This window comes from Nothobranchius furzeri, chromosome 13 (assembly GCF_043380555.1).
Source record: "Nothobranchius furzeri strain GRZ-AD chromosome 13, NfurGRZ-RIMD1, whole genome shotgun sequence".
Taxonomy (NCBI): Eukaryota; Metazoa; Chordata; class Actinopteri; order Cyprinodontiformes; family Nothobranchiidae; genus Nothobranchius; species Nothobranchius furzeri.
In genome coordinates this window covers 27,051,108-27,076,755 of record NC_091753.1, presented here as the reverse complement: position 1 = coordinate 27,076,755, position 25,648 = coordinate 27,051,108, and the positions used below count along the sequence as shown (strand labels likewise).

General features: G+C 39.9%; 1 protein-coding gene across 2 annotated transcripts in view; it reads right to left on the bottom strand.

The window, feature by feature from the left end:
- The window catches only part of gramd1bb (GRAM domain containing 1Bb), a 123,431-nt gene extending 98,024 nt beyond the window's left edge, over window positions 1-25,407 (bottom strand). For both annotated transcript variants that reach the window (XM_070543436.1, XM_070543437.1), the window contains exons 1-3: window positions 24,849-25,407; window positions 15,385-15,462; window positions 6,217-6,243 (exon numbers count right to left, since the gene is read on the bottom strand). In XM_070543436.1, coding sequence (XP_070399537.1) covers window positions 6,217-6,243; window positions 15,385-15,462; window positions 24,849-25,258 — 515 coding nt within the window. In that variant the 5' untranslated portion in view covers window positions 25,259-25,407. The remainder of the gene's footprint in view (window positions 1-6,216; window positions 6,244-15,384; window positions 15,463-24,848) is intronic.
- Between the last annotated feature and the right edge of the window lie 241 nt (window positions 25,408-25,648).

Genomic DNA, 25,648 nt, shown 5'->3' with positions numbered 1-25,648 from the left:
AAGCAGAGCTCAAAGCCAGGAGACGCCTTTCAGCAGAACTCTGACACTCATTATGAGGAACTGATCACTTACAGAGACATTATTTAACTAAACAGCCACTTTAAAACAAAAAGGAAAGTCGGTAAAATGTCTCAAACGTGCAAACTGCAGCAACATAAGGACCGAGACCAAATCACAAAGCCAGAGGGCTTTTTACATGAATTATTTAATGCTTCTTTATTTATGGACTCTGCACAGCTTGCAGGATTTAGGATGAGGGGATACCTGCAGTTGAGTTCCTGAAGCCACAGAAACAAAGAATCATGAAATCTGTTTCTAATCAAAACTTGCAGAAGTTTAATAGTAAAAAAATGCAATGACGACCTCTGATCAAGCGGCAGTTTTCAGATGGTTAATTATTTTAAGAGATAAAGAGTGTTTTGCAGCAGGAAGACACAATTTTACTAAAGAACAAAATAAAGTAGAAGCAGGGTGAAGAATGGGAGGTAAAGGGATTCAGTTACAGAAGCAGTCGGGGGCAGAGAGGCATTATGATGTGGAGGTTTTACAGCTCTGACTCCTTTTTAAAGACCTCCAATCACAGGTCACCATTGTGTCATCACTGGGATGAATTTAGCTTTGGATGACTGTAACTCTGGGGTCTGCATCCTGTGGCTCTGGGCCAAGTCCAGCTCAGTGGCGCCTGCAGTTGCTCTTTGAAACTTTAACCCCCATAAATGGGACATTTATTTATTTTTTCATGACCACAATATATACACACTCATTTTATCTGATCGACTGTAAACTTCTGCGCAAATGTATGACTGAAAGAACTGTAAAATATTTTTAAATAGATAACTACTGATAATTACTACTAATTATTATTACAGGTAAATAAATACCTTTAAAGATTTTACCAGATTTTTTAGCCCGTATTTCACTTACCCCAACTAACGGCCAGTTAGTGTGTTCCTTTTATCAGCACCACTGGTCCATTATTTCTAACTGAAATGACGTATTCTGCAAATATGTGGTAGGTTAATCTCACATCAATTAATAATATATATTTAGACATTTCTTTTGTAAAAACAAACTAGTTGTGTTGACTTGAAGTTATATTTAAAGCCAAACTATGCAGCATTTTCATATATTTTTATTATTCTCTTGAGGAGCCAGTATGTGCTAAAATGACCCTTTACAAGGTTAATGAATGACTCTGAGACCCCCACCTCCCTCTGTGGCCCGAATATCACATTTACAACTTCAGACTGGCAGGCCACTCATAGGGGCTTGTTAAAAAATTGAGCTGACAAACCTGGTGCTGCATTTTGCTGCCAGCACATTTCCTGAATGTTTTAGTAACAAAAGAACACAGCTGATTTGTTTAAACTGGTGATGAATCACTCCTGTAGACCCTAATGAACGCTGGAGGAGACATTTCAGCTGTTAGATTAAGGTGTCAAAATGACGAACGCACAGTTTCATTTTTGGTTCGACCACAGAGAATTAATAATGGACATTAGGGGGTGCTAAAAGCAAGTGAAACTGCCAAGTGTGCCTTTAAACCTCTGGAGTCAATCCACATGCCGGTGCATGATGATCACGCACCGGACGCATTACTCCCATTATTATGCAACCAGGAAATCACTTAGCGTCATGATTACAGCTTGTTTTGACAAATGAAGTCTAAAACTAAATAAAAGTTGTGATTTAACATGTTTATCCAAGTAAAAGTAAGACATTTAGGGCAAATAATTCATGCCAAGATAGAGGTGCTTTTGCATATTAGATCTGTGGCAGATGCAGAGCGAAGTCCTACAGCTCTGTGACGGCTCTGTCGGCTCTCGCTGCTACACACCGTAAGCTAGGACTCCGGAGTCAGGAAGAAAAACAAGACCAAGCTCATCCTATAGGCTGTGATAAGAACCAGATCACCCATCACAAAGTACCTCATTATTAATTCACCCAGTCACAAAAATCATGCGTAAATAGTTGCTAGGTGCAGGCAGAGAAAGCTTTCTGCTTCCGGGAGTGTGCTCATTGCTGCTTTCTGGTGGACAAAGTCAGGAAGGACACCCACTGGATTTGTACTGAACTAATGTTCCCCTGTGTTACTTTGAGGCTTGGCACACATAAAATATGGCTTTTGGTAATTACACCTTCTTTCTAAATATATGTATATATTTGTAAATGGAAATATATGTATATCATTTTGTGACCTGCTAAATCTGATCCTGTTTAACCTTTTTTGTTTTTTTACTCACACTCAACAGTTTTACTCTTAGTGCTGAAAATATTTCTTTACAAATGTTAGTGGTTTTCACAGCAATATATGTACTATGTACATTTTTCTACTCAAAATTTAATTTTTGTGTACTTTCAGGTTCAGTGTGCTAATACAGTATGACAAAATGAAGAAGTTACTCTAAATTAGCAGGTGAGCTTGTGCTGAAAAGAATGACACCCAACAAGGCATAAACAATAAAATCTAGAGTGAAACACAAAGGTGAACACTAAAACTTGTCAGTATCAGAGTAAAACAATAAGATGACGTGGTTTCTTCGGGGTACAAAAAAAATAACTTCTGGGTCGCTCCTGTTTACTGACTTTGGTTCTTTAAACAACTGTGGAGTTTTTAGCCTGCCGGTGTCAAATTACAAACGCCGGCGCTGCAGGGTGCTCGGTGCACACTCTGCAACTGCACACACTTACTGATTGTAAACAGTAACTACATCACCTCTTTGGTTTTTTGTCACATGGTCATAAAGTAAGACTTTTTTGATAACTTATTTTCTAAAACACAAAAAAATGTTTGCACCTCTCTATAGGATGATGCCTCCAGTTAAACACTTTCCTTTAAGTATAAATGTACAGAAAGTTGGCTACCAAAAGTCTTTGTGTTTGACCTTTAAACTCAGTAACTGACAAAGTAACTTCAGATCATGTCTTTGTGGTTCAGCAAAAAAATTTGTATTAAATCTACGATCCTTTATGCTGACCCAAGCTCTTTTTGGATAAAACAGGGTAAACAGTAACATAAAGTGAGCCGTAAAATAGTGATGGGCAGATGAAGCCCCGTGAAGCGTTTCGACACATTACCCAAACTGTATCGACTCTATGTCAACACGTGTCACTGTTTGTCTACGGAAACCTGCTGGATCATAAGTATCATTGTAGGCCAGACTCTCCACTGACATCAAGTCTTGCTGTGTCGTTTACCCAATGTGGGCCGGTCTGATCCGCACCCAACACGCACACCCCCCGCTCTGACGGCCAATTTCCGCATGCATTTTTTCCTGTGACGTCTCAGCATTGACGACATTCTTTTATTATTGTATGAAAATTCAGTTAAACAAATGCATCATTTCACCTGCAGAAAATAATGAATGTAAAAAACAATTTAAAACCTAAATTCTGATGGATCAAGCACAAACGAAGAGGACAAAGATGAAACAAGGAAATAAAATGAAATAAAAAGAACAAAATGATCCCTCACGGACCACATTCTGTTCTCACTCTGGCTCCATGATGTATCAGAAGAATCATTTTGCTTCAACACATGTGCTATTTGGCAGAAACTCATCCCGTTGACAGACGAAGACGCTCCTCCGTTTAAACGCGGTTTGGCACTTCACTGACCAGCGAAACAGCAGCTGTACCGGTGACTACCACCTAAATCAGTGGTACTCAACCTTTTTTCACTGACATACCCCCTGTGAAATATTTTTTTCAGCCGAATACCCCCAATCAGCGCAAAAGCATTGTTGGTTGTAAAAAACAAAAGAACTTAAATAGAGCACTGTGCCTTCAGTGACTGATTTATTCAATTTTGGAACTGATACACATGAACAAAATTCAACCATTTGAAAAAAAAAAAACTATTTCAAATATTTTAAATGTTAATAATTCATTACTAACTGTATTGGAAATATACATACAGGTTTAAAATGCTGGTGTTTTTGCCAAACAGAGATGTATTCAGTTCGTTCAGTTTGCTGAATATCGGCCAGATAACACAGCTTTGCAAGCCAATCCGTGTCCTGGAACAAGGTGGCATGGGGAGATCTGTGCTCAGTCAGAAAGGCGTGTACTTTGGATTTTAATTCCTACAGCCGGTTGAGTATTTTCCCTCAAGAGAGCCAGCGCACTTCTGTGTGCAGCAGCAGTCGTGTGTGTTCAGCTACCATATTTTCGCAGAGATGGCAAAACAGGCGCGCATTAAGTGGCCTGGACTGAAGTTGATCACTTTGAAGCTGCTGTTCAAAACATCATGTAACACAGGGCTCATTTTCTTGGATAATGCTTCCCTGTGTATGACACAGGGAGTCCACATCACGTCGGGGTTTTCTTTTTTAATGCGCGCTATCAGTCCTTTCGCACGGCCCCGTCATTGATGCTGCCGCGTCCGTACAGATGCTGCTGCAGGATTTCCAGCTCAAACCATATTCACAGAAAGCGGCATTGACAACATTAAATATGTCCGCTCCTGTCGTTTTCCCTTCCAAGCTTTTGCAAAATAGTATGTGCTCATAAATGTCATCATGTCATCAGTATCAACATACCTCAATAGAGGCCTCTAGGGCTTTGGCTGATGTTGTGGAGGCCTTCCGCATCGTGTCTTGAGATGATCTGAATTCAGACAGTTTCCTCTTTAAAAAATCACCCTAACCCTAAAAAACACAGTGCCTTGGGTGGGTTGCAACTTGTGGAAGTAAATCCAATTAAAACGTAATCTTCAAGATACAGCCGGGATTTAGCCGGCTCTGGTTTGGCCTTCTTGGCCACTTGTCCCTCCGTGTTTTCCAAACAATTGCTGCTGTATTCAACCACGTGTTGAACGCTGATCCAAGTGACTAACTGGCGATACCAGGCTTTATATGACAGGTTGGAGTTAACCATTCTGGTATGGGGGGGGGGGGGAAGACCCTGGGATTTTGGGATAATGAATTTAGCCAACTTCTACTGAATATAAAACACATTTTATGAACTTTTACTTATATTTTCCTAAAATATGTATTAAATAATTATTTTTAAAATATTTTGCATGGATTCTATTTTATAAATGAATGTACATTTTGCCACGTACCCCCTGGAGTTTCTTCACGTACCCCCAGGGGTACGCGTACCCCCATTTGAGATACGCGCACCGACACGGGATCTCGCTCTGTGAGCTACAGTAGACACACGCTCCGATGCATTGGTGTTGCTGGACCCATCACTCCCGTAAAATAGTAAAACCGATTGTATTCATACGTTTAAAGTAATTTATTATCTGATTTGTTAAAGAAAAAGAAAAAAACCTGCAAAACTTCTCTCCACTATTTATTTCACCCTCGCACAGAATCATCTGATTACCCTTCCAAGAAATAAACAACAAGTGTCTCAATTATTCAAAAACTACCAAAGATTCTAAGTGGAAGAAAATGCATCCAGTAACAAAACAGGAACAACCACAGGGGTTAAAAGACGTCCACCAGCTAATGAAGCACAGAGTGGCTGGATCCAGTGCGTTGGTCTCACCGCACATGAGCGACCCGAACCACACACACACTCAACACATAAGACACACACCGCTTCTCATCACTGATCACTGCAAAAACACAAAAACATAAACCCACATCCTTCACAGCACAACACAGTATTTTCCAAATGAAGTAGAAAAATGGCAAATTCCCATATTCAAAAGAGAATTTTATGCATGTATTAAAAGTAACATTCAGGAAAATGTTCCGTATGTCTTCCCAAATGAACCGAAGCACCTTGTCTCCTGTTATGTCTCATGTGCGGCCACAAGGCCTTAAAATGCCCTCTCTAATCCCACTCACCTTATCTGCTTAAGACCCAGAGTCTCATGTGACGGTGCAGCTCTAACACCCTGATGAGCCACCGGTGTGTGTCCACACTGCTGACCTGCTACTGGCCGGTCCAGCAGGAAGACTTAAAAGCGCCACAATGGTGTCCAACTCCCAAAGCCCTGTTTGTGTCTGATGTTGTTTGTCCAATAAAAGCAAACAAAGGCATTCCATGGCTTGCAACTGTATTCACTGCTGGCCTCTCCAAATGTAAAGCGTATTCAGACACCTTAGTTGGTGGACAAAGACATGAATTTGATCACATGCACAGTGGGCGGGCCGGGGCAAATGGGGTGACAGTGGAGCCAGTCCCACTGTACCCTCACCTGTATGCACACGCTCAGTAGAAGCTCTCTGGGGAAACAAGAGAGGAAAACAAGCTTACCTGATTTTTTCAGTTGCACTGTCAGACCTGCACAGAAGAGACACAGCTCAGTCACTGGTCACATAAAACAGCTGATTTCTAGTCCTTTTTATGAAAGCAACAGCTCTTGTGGTTTTTATCTGACAAGCTCCCTGGTGACATTATCACCTTTATCACAGCCATCCATGTCTGTGAGGTTGCAACTGGTCCAAAACTCATGATTCCTCTGACTAATCTAATACAAGCCATCTTTATTAGCTTCAATATTACACAAAGTGCAACATGTTTGCTTAAAACGTTTCCATTCAGAACATTAATGCACAGATTCTTATCTGATCTGGTCATTGCTGTATTTATAGTTTTATCATATTTTCAGCCTTTTATTCAAGTCTATGTGCAAAGTTTGGTTTAGGACTCTGTATTTGCTTATAGGTTCCATTTCAGAGAGTACCTGCATCCAACATGAGTGCTATTTGTCAATATTAGGACAGTTTTTCATGTTGTAGCGTTGAGAAAGTTCAACAGAGCTATTTCTCCACAGCAATGTCAGAGGTTAACAGACCATCAAGTGCCCATCAGCTTCCTTTTGCTAGGAATGTTGTGTTCTTCCCTGTACCAAAACAATTCCGTTTAAGTTCTCCAACCAAACCATCTGGAAACTAAGCCAAAATAATCTCCCATGTTTACAAGGAGCTGCAAGTTACAAGGTGTACTGCAGAAGTTGAGACTTTTACTCTTTTAAGAAAAGTGATTGTTTGGTCTCAATCTACATTCATATTCTGCGTCATCTACAATGAATGTTCTATCTAAAGAGATTTAATACATAAATAATTAATCAACATACATGTTTAGATTTTCATGACTTCTTTTAGATCTTAAATACACTAAACAAGTCTACTTGAGAGTTTAATAATGATTTATTACTAGTTACATTCGCATATTAATATCAGTATATTAACAAATGAATGTTTAACAAATTTACTTAACATTAAATGAAATCAAGCTCCTCTGAGTACCTGAGGAATGTGTGAAATCTGACGGTCTTGGTGAACGCCTATTCAAATTTCTCACATCTGGTTGGTCAAAATTTTAAACAAACACCTCTTGGAAGTGAACTCACTTCCTATTTTCCCCAGTTCTCCAGAGCTCCGAGTTCAGCAAAAGCTCACAGCTCATGCTAAATGACCATCCCACGGGGAGTCAACCAGATTTTTTAGTGGAATAATTTTAGCGGCATCTTTTTTAGATCACTCAATTATTATTTGCTCAATCCACCGCCAACTCTTCAGACGTGAAACCATCCGCCAGAAGCCACCTGGGAAGTATCTTTTGACCAGTCGTGCGTATTCTGAGGGGGCCCCTGCAACCTTCAGATACATCAGAAGTTGACTCGCTCTGGTGAGGCGGCTTCACTTGCAGACCGGATCTCCAGACACTTCCACTATCCTGGTGCGTAGGCTAATCATTGGTGTTAGAATGGTTGATATTAATTTGATAACTTTTGAAATTACATCAAAGAGCCACATTTATTTTATAAACCCAGATATCACACCTTTCTGAGTCACTTAGTGAAGCTCTTAAACACACAAGGTCATGTTTCATCAGAGTTCATTCACTGTTTCATTTAATATAACTTTGAATCACCATTTATATTCATTTGCCTTTCGTCATTAATGTAGTAATAAATAGATATTTATAAACTATATTTTTGTCTCTGTTATTATGAAGTGTTTCCCTGGCTTTTTATAAATTTTATATTTAATTACTTTAGTCCTATTAACAGATCTATTAACTGAATGTCCTGAAAGCATTCACACGCACGCACGCACGCACGCACGCACGCACGCACGCACACGCACACACACACACACACACACACACACACACACACACACACACACACACACACACACACACACACACACACACACGATCCACTCCCATTCCTTTCTTATCTCTGCTGTATAAATAAATTCTGTGACCAGATGCTCGGGGCATTTGCCCTCCACACTTGCCACTAAATCGTGATTTGGGTGTATGTCTGCCTCATTGCTTCTTGTCCCTTTTCTCTTCGACTCCAGGACATGGGTTTATTGATAAACATATTGATAAAATCCCTAACACTGGCATACCCATATAACCTGGTTTCATCATCAATCGAATATTAAAGGTTCAATAATATTGATAATCCATATTTTTATGGAATATAACATTTTATTTAATACCTTTATATTCTATTGACAATTTATTAAAAGTAACCATTTACAAAACGTTACACTGTACAGGTGAAACTTGATTTATTTCAGTGGTTCAAGTGAGACAGAGAGACCATTTAAACTAAGGCTCAGGAACCTGTTGCAGGGTGTTCTGGACTCATTAGCTGTGACACTTTGAGTCTAGAATATTGAACCTTTTCATAAATAATATTCTAATTGTCTGAGATTTTGAATTTGGGGTTTTCAGAAGCCATGAAATATCTGATTTGCATGTAATGAGTCTATCTCATGTATTAGTTCCACCTTTAAGTTGAATTACTGACCTAAATGAACTTTTGCACCATTTTCTAATTTTTTGTTTCACCTGTATACCATGTAAGCATGCATCTTCACTATGAACTAAATGTTCATCTATTCTGAACTATAAATGCGTAGAATATTTGATGAACTTCTTAGAAAATATATTTTTAAATGCAAATAAAGCAAAATAAATACTTAATAAAACTAATTTGTGAGAAAAGGACACAATAAAAAGACAAATGACTTCTTCAGCCGCGGAGTGGCTTCTCCGCTCGCCTCCTAGCTAGACTTGCGAGATCACAAAATCCCGCGAGACTTCAAGATGGTTTGTTTGTGCCTTCCGCCATGAAACCAAAAAGAAGACAAAGGAGATCACATCTGATGTAATATATAATGCATATATAGCATCTCACCTGCCAGGATTAAAGCCATTTAAAACACACCGTTGCACTTCTCGACAGATGCCGGTAGTGAAACATCCCTTAGACCATATGTGTTGAGCTAATCTACATAGTTGTGAAATAGCATATCTGCAATAGTCTTTTATTTTGATAATTACCAAACATCTTACACTGATACTGTGTGATTTCCTGTCTAGCCCTATGTTAACTACGGAAATTAATGCATTCTAGAAGAGGTTCGCAGCAAAAATGGAACCCAATCCAATCTTTAATGGTGAGCTGCTCCAGGGATTCACCTGGAATGTTCCGTGCCTAGACCTATGTGGATCAACTCATAGACTAAAATGGATTCTATTTGAAACAGAGACGTTCCGATGCCATTCCTTGCCGCTGATGCCTCCAGAGTGGACTGGGGGTGAGAGGTGATGCCATGCCATTGTGATGTGGTATCTGTTCTGTGGTACTGAAACTCTAACAAAAACAAGTACAAGGGAGCCAGTATTAGACCTAAACAGGAAGTGATCGGTTCATCTCTAGAAAATAGAGTAGTAGTATTTTTTGTGTTCGCGAAGGGTTGTGGCAGCAAATTAACTCCAGCGTTAATCAGATGTCCAGCCAGCCACTGATCACTTTTTGAAATTTTCATTAAAATCCATACAGTGGTCCATTAGACGTTTGGCTAGCAGACATCGCACAGAGAGAAGGAGGCGTTAATGTCCGTTGTTTGCTTTTCAATGGTGGCATTAGCTAAACAATTATGTCAAAACTGGTTGTAGATGGGTACGCTGTTTGTAGCCATCGCATTATAATCTTTAGCGTGTCTATCGTACCATTTGAACAGCTGAATTTTTTTAGTTAGTTACTTTGCTGCTTATACACCTACATTTCCTTGTGGAAGGATGATGAAAGGTGCTTCTACTCTATTCTATTCTACACTAAACATGTATGAATGACAGCTTTAAAACAGGAAGGAAGTGATGACATTTCCTGTGACAGAGTTTGGAGTTTGACCATTTATCTCTACAATATAACTAGACAAAGTGACGGCAGATGTCACAGAGTTGGTTCGTTACTCTCAGTCGTGTGCTGCATCATCTTCACTGATGAGTCACATCGCTCTCACCCAGAAAAGTCACATTGTGATATTACATAACACTATCTGCAGTTATAGTGGAGGAGTTGCACAGATGCGACCGCGTGACGAGAGACGAGCAAACTTGTATTCAGGTCATCCACTGGATTTCATTACTGTGACTAATGACCTGCAACTTTTTCACTCAACACCTCCATGGACGCAATGCATTTCTGGAACGGGCAGCTAAACATCCCAGCTAGAGGCAAAAATCAGCTAAACCGCCTTTTGTCAGTAAACCAGAAAATGCAGCTGAACACGGCGCACTGGGTAAACTACGGCACACTCTGCAGACAAACAGATGCCGTGAGACAGAGAGAAAACATTCAGAGATGACAGACATGAAGCAGCAGGCACAGGTAGAGTTTTGGAGAGGCAGTGGTGCAGCCTAAATGCAGAGAAGCAGCTGGTTTTACCTGCAGAGGAGACATGACATTCCGTGCCCTCTAAAGCCGGCTACAGAACGCTGCTCTCCCCGCAGCTGCTGCAGACGCCCCTCACCAGCTAACACCGGCACAGCACCAAGAAAAGCAGCAAGAAATCCCATAGGCTTGACATGTACTGTTCCTAATTCGAGCCAGTGGAGACATTGAGCATGAGAAGAGTGAGCGGGGGGAGAGGCAGGATAAGAAGTGAAGTGAAGGGAGGAAGAGTGGAGGTGTAATGCACAGTTCGCCTTGAACCGACAGAGAGAGATGGATAGGTGAGTGCTTCTCATCTTCCTCCATCATTATAATCTGAAACCCCTACACATCCCTAGAATGGCTGTTTTCCTCAGGATATTTCTGCTTTAGAGTTCTGGTGTGCTGACAACTTCTGTTCATCTGTAAATTAACATTTTTGCCTGATTAGTATCAGTTTTTTCCACAAAAAAATCCATGAAACATGTTGTTGCTGTCAGGAAGAAACATTGTTTGTTCGAAAATGGAACTTTTCAGGAAATGAATGTGAATGTATATTCTGTGGGGCTTTTTCATGATTAAAACAAAAAAAATTACAATGGTGGCCAGCAGAGAATATTCATGTGAAGACATGGAAATGATTAAAACAAATGGGAATACAAGGCTTCAGCCTGACAGCAGTGCAAGGTGGTGTTCAGAAGGATTTTACAGCATCGAGGACACAGAAATAGTGATTACGCTACTTAAATTAATAAAATAATAAAAGCCTATTTGACAATATTATAACTTTTGAAGGATTTTTTTTGCCATCCGGTGCAGTTATATCCGACTTCTTTTGCATTATGATCCATTGTGTTCAAGAAAAGTTCTTATATACCAACAGGGGTTTGGGACATTCATGCGCACATCCACATGCATAAAATACAAAATTAATTGCACATTAAATATAAGTATAATTATTAGCCACTTTATTTGAATTATTGCCACATTGTAAAATAATATCCAACCCCCGCTGAATCATTGCATCTAGAATATTCATGTAGAATGGTTTATGGGAGTTTTAGTCTTTCTGTGCAGACCAGTGCACAAACCAGCAGGAGTCAGCTGGATTTGATAAATCTACAAGATGATGTACGTAACACACATTTAAAATGTTTTTCTGTAACACAATGCGTATTTATTTTTCCATTTTCTTCAGTTAATTTAATAAATAAGGAAACAAATAGCTGCTGCTCTGCATTATTCATTTCAATCAAACAAGTGATTAACAGTAACACTAACACCAAGTTCATATTTCTATTTATATGTAAACAAAAAGGAAGACAAAACGCCCTCTAGTGGAGAACATATGGGATGAATCCACAAAAAGCCACATTTTATGTGCTGTTTCTCCCCTTGACAGTCTTTTTATGTGACCCAGTGTTTCCCTTACATAGGCGTAATCCCAGCACCACGCCTACAAGATCCCAAGTTTAACTGATTTTTTTTTGCGCCGTTTCCCGAAGAATCAGCAGGAACTACTCTGTTGTTGCTTGTGATCACAGCCGGTAGGCAGCAAGGAGGAGGAGGCAGGGCAGGGTGGTTACAGCTAGGGATGAGCCGGATACTCATTTCAGACGAGTATCCGGTAAGGATAAAGCATTTTTGACGAATACGAGCATGAAACGAGTAAAATTCGTAAATATCTGTAATCGTGCTGAAGGAAAATCCTCACTGGGTAACTGAATGTCTTCATGCTCTGTGATTGGCCAGTCACATAGAGCGCCCGCCCCTCCCTACACACAAAACTGCAGCCGGGAGCTCAGTCCGTCCGGCCCATCCACACACACACACACACACACACACACACACACACACACACACACACACACACACACACAGTAACGGATCTCTCTGTGCTTGCTTCACTGTTGCTCACGTTTCTTCAGTGCTCCCTAGGTTTTCTTCAGCTCGCCTCTTTTTCGGTTGAATATTAAAAGTTATTTTTTTCCTAACGTACGTCGTGCATTTGACAAGATAGAGCTGAAAATGGCTCGTGCATGCGTCGGTCACTGCCTCCGCTCCGGTCGGGTATTTTAATTTTTTTATTATTTTAACTCTCTCCCTCTCTCTCTCTCTCTCACACACACACACACACACACACACGCACACGCACACGCACACGCACACACACACACACACACACACACACACACCAACATTGTTTTGTTTAACTGTGTGTGGGAAAAATGCCAACAACGTTAAGAAAAAATCCGTTCAATCAAATTAAAATAAAATGGTTCTAGTATTTCATATTTCCTAGTTCCTACTGCATTAGTTCAGATGCATTAATTCATGCGCTTAAATATTAACGTTCTGATTTTATCGAAAAACTGGTTCCGTAATAGTTCCTTTACTATTGTGATCAAAACTATTTAATCTCAATTCTGAGGCTGCTCTGTAAATAGTTTTCAAATAAACAATACACATATCAACTTCTGATCAATCCATATCTATTTCAGATTTAAAATAATGTACCGTAAATCCTCTAATACAGGCCCGGGCCTGTATTTTACTCAAGCTCATCAAGCTCCAGGCCTTTATTGGAAGGAGGACCAGAATTAGAGGCAGGCCTCAATTTCTATTTGAGCAAAATGAACTAATGGTTATTGATTGCAGCGTTTTTGAAAATTAAAATTGCGCCCACATTTTCAAAGTTAAACACATTTCTTTTAACAACGGTAGTTTCTGCTTCAGCCCTCCCCCCCTCCCTCTGCGCAGCGGCCGCAAACTCACTGATGCGCCTGCAGCCTCTCAGAGTTCCTGCTGCTCTAAACATTAAAATAATTATTTCATTTTCTGTTCCTCACTTCTGATTACCTTCAATGGTGTCTGTTTGTTGCAACCACCAGGTACAAAAACAAACTTGTTGTTATTTGACTATTTTTCTGTCCTGCCTGTTTATTATCTTCCTGAATCTCCTCTCAATCCTAAAGAAAAACTGCTACCTGGGTTCATATATATTCACCTTATGAGTTACCTTTGAACTGCAGTTCTAAAAGATCTACCGACCGCAAAAACAGCGGAGTGTGCGCTGCTTGGCGGCCACATCAGTGATCGGTGCGTCACCGGAGGACAAAACAGGTGATGCGCCCCGATCCACAGCAGCGAAAAGCATCAGGCACAAATAAAAGAATAAAAGACAGAAAACATAAAAGGAAATGAGCCGACATGAACGATTGTGTGTTAAATTTGTTTTTGAGGTGGCGACACCTGATTTGATAATGTTACTGTGGCCGTGCTCAGGACGCAGATGTCTGGAGCGCGTCAACAATCAGAGCTTTGCATGCGCAAGCTGGTTAAGGTTAGGATGGGGGTGAGGGGAAGGTTAAATTGCAAGAGGGTAAACGTCCCAATTTGGTTAAATGTCCATTTTACGGCGGGTGTCGGTACCGACGCTCTGGCACAGCGAGTTGCCTCCCGACGCGCAGGAGCTTGTCACCTGCTGACAGCAGGCTGCTGTCTTTTCCGAGGACTGCATCTTGCCGGTCATTATCACGTGACAGTGACTAGTTGATGACAGGCATAAAAAGTCACTATAGAGCGGTGAAGTCAACTAGTGACTAGTTCATACAACCCCTACTGCTCCCCAGAGTGTTCAGCAGCATAATCAGCACGTTCTCTTTGAACTTGATATCAAATTTTCACCTCCTCTTCGTCTCCACACGGTTAAAGTAACCCTCGCGGTCTATCACTGGCAAATCAAAAGTGAGACGGATGACACAACCGCCCCCCGTACTTGCTTGTTACCACATTCCACCTGGCCACAATAAAAAACCAGCCATTATTCACCTCCGCCAACTTCGACACCGGCCAAAATATGATACCCGTCCGTTAGTTGAATACAGGCCAATATTAGAGGATTTCCGGTATTGATGTAAACCACACCCACTAATTTCCAAATAATTAATAAGAGGTGCATTCATCTGTGTATCTCCTTTGATCCGCATTAGTGATATTTTCAGCACCAGAACAATGAAGCAAAGAAACAGATTCCTGAGTTTATGTTAGTAATTTTATTTATTAGGTGCATCTGACCTGTTCAATTTTTCTCTGAAATGAGATCAAATCAGTGCTTCTATGGGTTGTCTCCAATCTGCACTAGAAAAATGTACTTGATTATAATGTTCACTGTAATGCATCTTGACATTCTTAACAATAAATTAAATCAAAGATATTGGTCAGTAATCCACAAAAAGCCACATTTTATGTGCTTTAAATTTGTGTCATTTTTATACTGACTTAAAAATACTTCATTAAGTCTACTAAGCAGGGGTGTAGAACGTTTTTAATAGGGCCAGCCCAGTAATGATCTTGGACCAAAATAAAGGGGGCAGAAAGTCAAATAAAGGGGGGCAGAAGGAGATGTTTTTCCAGACACCAAGAAAAATTAAATGCCTAACCCCCCCTGCAAAGTGCGTTCCTGAGAGTTTAAAACAAAAATTATTTTGTGCAAATATTGGTGTATTCACCTTTAATACTAGTTCTTAAAATGCAGCAGTTGCTGGATTGGTGCAGTTCAAAGTGGAGTGCGTCTAATAAAAAAACATTAACATAAAGGTGAGACGTGTCATCCCCTCCCCACCCACCACCACCACCACAGCTGGAAAAATTCCTAGGGGAAACACTGGTGACCCAATGGAGCTCCAATCATTTGGAGTAAAATTCATAATTTTTTTTATGACAACCTGTTTTCTCACCTCTCCTCTCGGATCTGTGGTGTCAAGAAACGAGAGTTGTCGTCTTCATGGCTGCTCTGCAGACTGCTTTGCTGACTGCTGCAAAGTGAAGAGAGATCAAAACATGAAATGGCATGCAATTTAGTGCTTTTACGTGCATATTCACCAAACTAATAAAATAACTAAATGCAAATACACAAAAGTCACTGAATTTAAAGAGCACGGTTTCACAAACGGGAATCAGAACCAGTGTGACACTGTGCTCGTCTCAAAGACACGATTCTGTTGGTGAGTCGCCAAACGTCATATCAGCTGTCAAGAGTTTCCACGAATGAAGTGTCACATAAACATAGATGGAGCATTTGTTGATGCTCCTCTGCTGCTCATGCACATCTTCAGTTAGAACACTAGATGGGGCTACATGACAGGATTTGTGCAAAAGATGAAACCATGAGCAGGATTACTGGTAGGGAAATTATAATCTATGATAATAAAACACAGTCAAAAAAGGTTAAAGTGACGTCAGCCTGGAAATGTGACAACTGTTTATTTTTCAAAAATAATAAAAAATGTAAAATGGGATTATTGCCACCAGATTGTGCTTGTTGTCTTATTTTTGCTTTAATTTCAGATGATAGCATGTATTAAATAAAGTACCAGCTGCCCAGCCATCACTTCCTTTTCAGTGAACAACTTTTCTATTTTCAGCCACTGCTGTCATTTACAACCAAACTTTGACATTTAGGAATAAAGCCATTCTGTTGGGAAAGGTCTTCATTAATTCACACTGTCAGAGTGTGAATCTCCCCAACAGCCATGGGCTTTATACTGGTCCAGGAATGCCGGAGAAAACATGCAAAAATGCTTTGGAAGTCGAGCCTCTTCCACAAGTATTAAAAAATTGTTTAGATTTTATAATCCATTTAACTGAATTACATTAAACTCAAATAAATAAGACCAGTAGCTATGTATGCTGGCTTTATTGGGCTTATTTGTAAAGATGTTTTCTAAAAGGAAATAAAAATCCAGCTGCTTTCAGTGGACATATAAACATAAATCTAATCTTTTGCCTGCAAGCTGCTCTCTCCAGGGAGAACAAATGTGATGTGAATTATCAGCCTTCTTCCAATGTCACATTTTAGCTTATAGCACTTGTGCTACAAAGGTTGTAGGTTTTATAGCACACAACAAAAACGCGTAGCACCAGCATAAAAATTCTCTAAAAACCAAAAGCAGCTCATGAACACACCAGCAAACACTCGCTTGTATAATGAAAACAAGTGACAGGATCGAAAAACTTTATATGTTTTAAATGAGCCAGATTACCGCAGGTCTTACTCGATGAAACGTTCTGAACTTTAACATTAATTTTAATTCTAAGAACAATAACATCACCTTCATTTAGGAAAAAACATGTTTTCAAGAAGGAAAAAAAAAAACACAACCTTGCAGGACAATGAGTGTGTTTGTTTCTGACCACAACCAAAGTCTGGGAACTGAAGGAGCCTCTAGGATGAGAGGCTAAATGTCTTCAACGAAACCAGAAACGTCCAGCTGTTTACAGCTAAAACTCTCAAGATGATCATGTCCAGGATGAGTGTGAACCTACACCTACATGCTGCAGCAGCATTCAGTCAGAAAGACAATTGAAGCTTAAATGTAGCCGCTGTCACCAACAACAGCATACTGCAGATTTGCAGTATCTGTAGTGACCTCCTCTGATATTTACATACTTCTTGCTGCTAAAGTAATCTCTTGGAATAAAAATTTTAAATAAATTATCTATGTGATTTATTTATTTATTTATTTATTTTTTGCAAAATGACAATCATTTTATACTACGAGGTTCAGACAAATAAGAAAAATATAACTGACAAAAATGAGGAAATTATTAGGGGTCATCATATTTTCATAAAAGATTATTATAAGAGTCATTCATAGAACACCAAATATAAAAAATCTGAAAATAATCCAGAATACTGCAATCATCCTTAAGAAATTGTTGGTGTGGTCTCATGAAAGAGCTGCAGCTGCAGGTAAATGCAGCTCCATCAAAGGCTGTTTGATTGAACACTTTAATAAACCACTGCTAAAGGTTAAATGTTGATCTGACTCTTTAATGCAACAGAAATTTTACAATTTTATGAAATTATCTCATCACGTGTTCGTCCTACAGCGTCCTTAAATCTTCCGATGCCCGGATCCATACACTGGGATTTATTGTAAACGAGTAAGGATGTAGCATACTGGTAGCCATTTTTATTTTTTTATTAAAAAAAAGTATTTATGTTATTAGGTTTCAAGGAGTTAAATACTGGTGGTGTTTACTCTGAAATCAACCCTCCCCCCAAAAACAAATAACAACTAGCCTCGGAGGAAAATCTGTGAAGGCTGAAAGGAGGTTAATCTGTCCTTGACAGAAAACCCTGTTATCTGGTGGTGATTTTGTATTATTAGACAAACGTTTAGCTCAAAACTACTGCGAGATGTTGAAACTCATACTCACAGTGAGCGCCGCTCTGCTCCATCTCTGCACGTGTGACTAATTGGTCAAATGGCAACACGTGACATACACGCTAGAACAAAGATAGCTTGTGAACTAGAGGAAGCTCCCCTTCCTTCTCTGACTGATTCTCATAAAGAGTGACTGAAACTCGACAGAAGACCTGATTCTCATAAAGAGTGACTGAAACTCGACAGAAGACCCCATCCCCTCAAAACAAAAAGTCTTCAGATCTATGCGATTTACAGGAACGCCATATTTGACTTAAAAAAAAAAAACAAGTTTTCAGGTATGGTTTGTTCAATAAAGTTCCGGGGGGAGTAACTTGAAAAGACGTTGCACGAGTGGTAACTCTAAAAATTGTTTATCACACAGAGTTTTTTTCATTGCATCTGTACGGCCCTGTGTCATATGAGATGTTAGGTAATTTGTCAATATTTACCTAACATAAGACATTATACTTGTACACATGTCCTGAGCACGATCATTTCACATGACAAGAACAGAAAGATCACAGGCTCTCAATGAATCACTAATTATCATAAAAGACTGATAGAAAATGCTCTCTGAACAGGGTGAACACAAGGCATTTCTACAAACATGGAACTTTACATTGTTACCATTGACAACCAATAAATAGTGCACATAGTGCATAGTGAAGAATGAAACTGAGAATCATAAAAAGTTGCATTTGTGGATGTTTCACTTGTGTCTACATGCTAAAATTGGAATTCTGCAATAATCAAATTCCTATTCAGAGTCCCAAGGTTCAAAATATCTTAATATCCTAAAAATTCTTCTGGCATTGTGAAATATGATTGCAGTAATTCAGTGGTGTGAAAAAAGTATTTGTCCCTTACATCTTTGTGTTGTTTTGGCTGATTAGTTTTGCTTATTTTAATGCAGCCCCAATAGAGGCTTTTCTAGCCGCGTCAAGGTCAAACATCCTCCTTCAGGAGGGCAGAATTCATGGTTCCATCAATTACAACAAGTGGTCCTGAAACCGCAAATCAGCCCCAGACGATTATGCTACCTCCATCATGTTTGGCTGTTGGTATGTTGAAGTTTTCCTCTGTAATCCTGCAATTAAAAATCATTGAAAACCTGGAAAGCATAGCAGTAGCTAAAGATTTTGCTCTGCAGGTTGATCTAGCTACACCCAAAACAGTTTCAGGTGTGTGCGATTACTGTGCTTTGTTGTAGAGAGGCGTTGGGCAGGCTTATGGTGCGTTTGATTTGCACTCTAGAAAGCTGCTGTTTTGCCAGATCTCTACGAGAGCAGATGACTATTAAACACATATGAAGCTCATCTGCAGCTTAGATTTGCAAGTGCTACATGCAACACTGATTTTAAATGCACTCGTATAAGTGTCTTATTAAAGGGATACTAAGCAGTTTTGCTTACTTTTAGCACTCCCAACACTGTTCTCTATTCACACCGGGAGCGTCTGTGACGCGTTATGGCAGCGGCATGTCTCTGCTAAGCAGAAGCCATTATAGTCTATGTTTGGCTCACAATGGGCACGGTGCTGTATGTTTCAGGCATGTCCCAGAAGCATCACGCTGTACCACGCCGCTACAGGTAGGATTGGGTACCATTTCTGACATTATGTCAAGTGTCAAGCTCCACAGCTAACACACGGCTAGACGGGAAATCACACATGGTATCAGTGTGAAGTATGCATCACAATAAAACATGATTCCTTAATTATGAATACTTTATATCTTTACTAGTGACAAAATGGCTTATTTGCTTTCTGCATCTTTTGGGGAGGTAGATGTATTTTTCAGCATGGACAACAACACACAAGACAACATCAAAAAAGGAGAAGCCATTGACCAAAATATTATTAAATTATGGAATTTAAAATACTGACAATATAAAAAAAGTTATTTTAAATCATACAGTGTCAACGTTCTCGAGATTTTGTGATCATGCCAGTTCAACTAAAAGAACCCTAGCACAGCCGCTCCCATGTGAACTAATGCACCACAGAGCTTGCAAGTAAAGCGCACTGCTTCCGTAACACACCACAGCAGCACCTGGTGTGAATTGGGGGTAAGGCTAACCAGACTATCCAGACTTAGATCCATCTATAGAACATTGTTTTCATAGTCCTAAAGTTGCAACACCACTATTCACTAAAAATCAACATCCTTATTCATTTTCACTCATTCAAATGTCACAAAAGAGTTTATTTGAAGTTAATTATGAATTAAAACACTTTTATTTACTGTTACATTTCACTGTCAGAGATCATAGTGTTAATTTATGCTTTGAAGTTGAAATAGGTGAACCACAAATTTAAACCTGAACTGAAACTGCTTCTCTTTATAACTTTTACTAAATTAAACCCAGTATAAAACATTAATAAACTCACTCGTAGTCCTCTTTATATAGTATCTATGTCATTTCTATAATGTTTTTTCAATAGAATAAGACTCAGTTTGGCTGTCCCCATCTCTGCCAGCCTTTACGAGTCGCCTAAAAACACACCTTCTCCGCTTGGCGTTTCCTGAACATGTTTGATTCGGCCCTCTTTTACGTTGAATTTCTTCCACAGTTTTCATTTGGTTCACTTTATCCCTTGTTTTACCCATCTGTCCTGTACTACAATGTTTCACCTTTTTTTGTAATTTGTATTTTGTAATTTGAATTGCATTTATTTCTGAATTGCTTTTATTTTTTATTTATTCACTATATTTGTACTTCTACTGTACCATGTTCAGCGCCTTGGGCTTCCTGACAGGGTTGCGGAAGGCGCTTTATAAATAAAGCTTTGATTGATTGATTGAGTGATTGAGAATAAAACAAAAATAATAAGTACTTCCAACGTCTTCAGTGTGAGTGCTGATTGTCTGACTGAGCTGCTTAGATGATTATGTTAATCAACAAAATAAGGCAACTGGAGGTTTAATTATTCATAATGAAACAGGTTTATCAAATATGACGATGTCAAAAACGTCAAAACGGAGGTAAGAAGAGCAAACAAAAACATGCCTCTTAGGCAGACGATAACTGTACTTTAATAGAAACAATCTGTTTGTGAAGAGGGCCAACCAAATAACACTCTGCAGTGTCGTCATTAACACCTACTCGCTCTGCTTCAGCAATAATTAAAATCTGGATTATTCATGTTACTCCCACAGAGTTTTCAACCAGTACAATCTACTTATCTAAATCACGCTGCTGAAGGGGAGACGTGTCCTATTAATACCACAGTACAGGATGAGGCTCAGGGACGTTTGTCATAGATTACACATTAAGACAGAAAAACAGTCATAGTGCTATGTGGCTGTAGAAGGATGGTGCCTTTGTTTCAGGAAAAACAAACACCTTTATGGAGAGAGAACGGAAATGTTTGGGAAGACATTGGTTACCATAGATAATGGGCATCTCTGAAAATAGAAAACACAGGAAATAGAAATAAAATTACTATTCAGCTCAAAGATTTACAAGTACTGTTGAAAGATCATAAAAAGTACCTTTGTTGATCAGATTACTCACAACTTTAAAGGTGTTGAACACTCGTTTAATCAATACATATTTGCAGTTGTCTCTAGTAGGAATGAATGAGCACAGCTGAGCTTAGACGTCAGGATTTAGAGCCTTCATTCCTGATATTTGGGCATCTCTCCTTGGATTGGATAACAGCAACGTGACTAACACTGCAACATTGATGTTTTTCTCCACAAATAACTCAAGTCTGGAGGAGCTTCTGCCGTGTGGTGACCTTGCTAACGCTAATGATTAGCTTCTGCTAGTTGAGATGTTCTCTGCTATTTCCTGGATGCTAAACCTACAACAGCCTTTCCTGTCACAAATCAAAATGGGTGAGTCCAAGAATGTTACGTGACAGTGTGACAGATCTGTCAGGCTTTTCAAATTCTAGCTTTTCACCATCTATTTTCTGTCAGAAGCTAATGCAGGATATAGGTGTAGGAGGCTATTTTTATGTTCAGCCAGCATGAAAAAGAGTGACCGATTCTAAACAGAAATACGATTTAAAAATGTTTTTTCATTGTTCGACACCTTTGAGCTTTACTTACATTTACGGCAGTGGTTAAAAGGGGAAGAGTGACTGACCACTGCCCCAAATCTGAACGGTTCAGTCCCTCAGGCATTGCACAAATGGCAATCTACTGCTTTTCAGGAAATAATCCATCCATCCATCCATCCAGTGGGCCGTGACACTGGAAATGTTTTAACTGGATGTCTGTTTACGTACATAAAGTGAGCATTACCTGGTCTTATGACTGACAGAATTAAAAAACTATATAGCTTGTCAATAATTAATATATGAGTGAATAAAATATTTTAGCGAATTAAAAAATCCTGTTAATGAGCATCTAATGGGCTGTCTATGCTAACAATAAATCTCCAATAGAATTCCAAATGCAGGCATTGGAACCAATACTTCTTCTACCACATTTATATTATTTGTGAAAATGTCTTTTAATTTGCCAATTAGAGGAAAACACTTTATCCAAGTGGCTTATTTTTTTTTATTTTATTTTTTTTTACTTTTTTAAAGAGCAAGTCACCCCTACCAGAATCTTACCCCACTCCCACTTCCTGTTTGAAAAATGCAACAAAAGCTGTTGCCTGGCAGACCAAGAGGGCGGAGCTGCTAACAAACAAACACACACACACACACACACACACACACACACACACACACACACACACACACACACACACACACACACACACACACACACACACACACACACACACACACACACACACAACGACATTGTGACATCATAATGTTCCAGCTAATGCCATCGTGTACCTCTTAGCCAATAGCAATGGCAGATTTAAATTAAAATGTAGTGCTGAGGTTTTACCTGAAGAGGGCACAACACAGACAGTTTTAGGCAGAATTTTTAAATTTTAAATAAGATGCACTAAAGTGCCAAAATATTGACTACATATGTCTACAGCACAATTAGATGCTCATTTGTATAGTTTATCAGCTAAAATAAATGTTTATTTGGGGGTGACTTGCTCGTTAAGTTTATTTGTTGAATTAGTCTCAAGTAAATATTTTCCATTTTCCATCTTGAGTCTTTAATATTTGGTTAACCAAAAGTAGAAAGTTGCAACATGAAAGGTTTAGACCTATCACACTATGTTTTCCTCTTCTAACTTTACATAATCTTCAATAAATGTTTAGTGTCTGAAGGTGAAAACTAACATGAACTTTAAATATATACTTAAAAAAACTGTTATGTTATTGATCCTTTGACCTTTCATGAAGTGACACCATTATTGTCTCAGATGTCAGCAAACCTCACAGGCATCCACCGAAAAGGAAGCAATCCATTGATTCTTTTAAACCTTTTGACCTTTCTAGTACTACTTTGAGACCAACCTTATCAACTGGAGCAAATTACCCTTTAGTATCTGAAAACCCCTTTGATCTTAACACAAAGCTTGTATAAGAAGCCACAGTCTGTCAATATGGCTGACCTATGGAGACAAGTCTGCACATTGCAGATTCTAGTCTTGAGCTGCAAAAACCTTTACCAAGCTGCTACATCAGCAAGTCAAGTGTTTGAACTACGTGCTTCCTCGGTGCAGGGCAGGAACCAAGACTGTGTCCTCTAAGAACATGAATGAAAAAACAAAAAAGACAGCAGCATCAAAACAGAACACCAAACAAGTCTACTCTGGAATAGGTTTGCAGGAACAAAAATCAAAGACCAGGAAATTTCACAAAGAAGTGTGAAAGGAGTACATAAGAGGTTCTACATTAGAATGAATGAAGGCAGTAAAGAAATCTTACTGCTCATAAACAGATTTTCTGTTCCCTGTCAACTAGGGCTGTCGCGGTAACCGCAAAAATGAAATATGGCAATATGAAGAAGCCCACCGCGCTGCATCATGGGCCACCGCGATTACTGAACTTGGTTCAACTCAATGATGCATGTTGAGAAGGATGGCTGCACTGGTATCAAAACAAAACGTTACTTCGCTCCTTTGGGAGCACTTTGGTTTTCAGTACGTCAGCTGCTGCGCAGCCAGTCCTTGGCCGGGACAGAGCTGCCACCAGCGGCAAAAAAATAATAATAAATGCTCGGAGACCTGCTGAAGTCCCGGACAAGCACTGCTTCTGCAACCGTCCCGAAGAGAGTATGAGCCGAGCTGGAGCTCACTCGCTACCTGCAGGAGGAATGCATCCATCCTAAAGAAACCCCCTGACATGGTGGAGCAACAACCGGGAGAGATTCCCTTTGCTTGCCAGTCGCACGCAAGTGCGTGTGCTTTAGTGCAACGAGCGCACCATCCGAGAGGGTTTTCAGTGTTGCTGCAAATGTTGCCACCCCTCTCAGATCCTCTCTCAAACCGTATATGGTTAACATGCTGGTTTTCCTTGTAGGTAACAAGGACGTGACCGAGCTATAAATCACCGTCATTCGTGTGTGTGAAAGTGAAATGATAGTGCGCCCGCCCCCCGGCGCGCGCGCGCCCGGTACATGTAATTTTTTATGCTTGATTTTAAACAACTAAACAAAATGGGGACTTGTTTCTTATTTGTTAGATGCTGCAGCCAAATTTGCATTTAAAAGTTTAACCTCCTGAATTTTGTTGTTTTTAAGTTCAGTCGGACTCCGACTGTCGGAGAAACAAACGTTACTGCGATCTGTGTTGTTACTGCCCTTTGATCTGCATTCAGTAAAGTGTTATAAAAGAAGGCACGGCAATTTTTAACCTTTTTTAAATATGTAAACATTATGTTTAGATAGTACTGCAATAAAAAAAGGGCTGCAATAATATCGCACACCGCAATATTAAGCCACCCTGAATCACCGCAGGGGGAATTCCTCAACCGCGACAGCCCTACTGTCAACAATTTCAGTGTCTTCCAGTGACAGAAACCCTACATCTGGAATAAAGCAGCATGATGATATTAGGGAGGTATGGAGAGGGAAGACAGGGAAAAGGAAGAGAGAAAAGGAGAGGGTCTATACCAACCTGCTTTCACTGCCTTGCTCCTTCTTCTCTCTGACCTTCAGCCACCTCCTCAGCAGGAAACGCTTGCGGCGAGGAGACGCACTCGGAGTGGAACACCTCGACCAGGAAGTCGGTGCATCTTCGTCGCTGGAAGGAGTGATCTCAATTGAAGGCAGCTGCAGGTACTCCTTCGAGCTGGAGCGGGACCTTGCTGTGAGGTGATTGTTTGTTTGCCGTGCTCTTGTGATGTCCCGCTCACTGGGAACATTCCTCATGCGTCGCATCTTGAAGCGCTTGCGACGAAGAGTTGGGGTTGAGGAGCTGGATCGCACCGAGCCATCTGACACGACGTAGTTCCCTCCATCTGAGTAAGCTGGAGCATCTTGTGGCACACTCACCTGGAGTGAAGGAGGTCTAAGAGTGTCACTCATGACCCCAGGTTTTCTTTAAATGCCAACAACAATCCAGGAAAACAAATTCTTCGTAGAGTTACAGGTTTTGAGTTCTGTCTTCAATGGCTATTAAGGCAGAGAAACAGTTTCAGGTTTGTGCTGAACTGATGAGGCACAATTCAGACCTTACATTGCTTGTTCTTTTTTTTTTTTTTTAGTCCAAGACATTCAGATATCTCAGGTTTGACGGCGTCCTCTTGCTGCTCCTCAGCTGTTGGTGAATAAGTATCAGTTGGACGTCTGGCAGACAGGCTGTGAAGAACAGGCTTGTGGCAATAGACTCATTCACTCAGACGGGGGAGAAGAGGACTAGATTAGATAACAAAAGGGGCTTCTGTTTTGAGAGCAGCAGATGAAACATGTATAAGG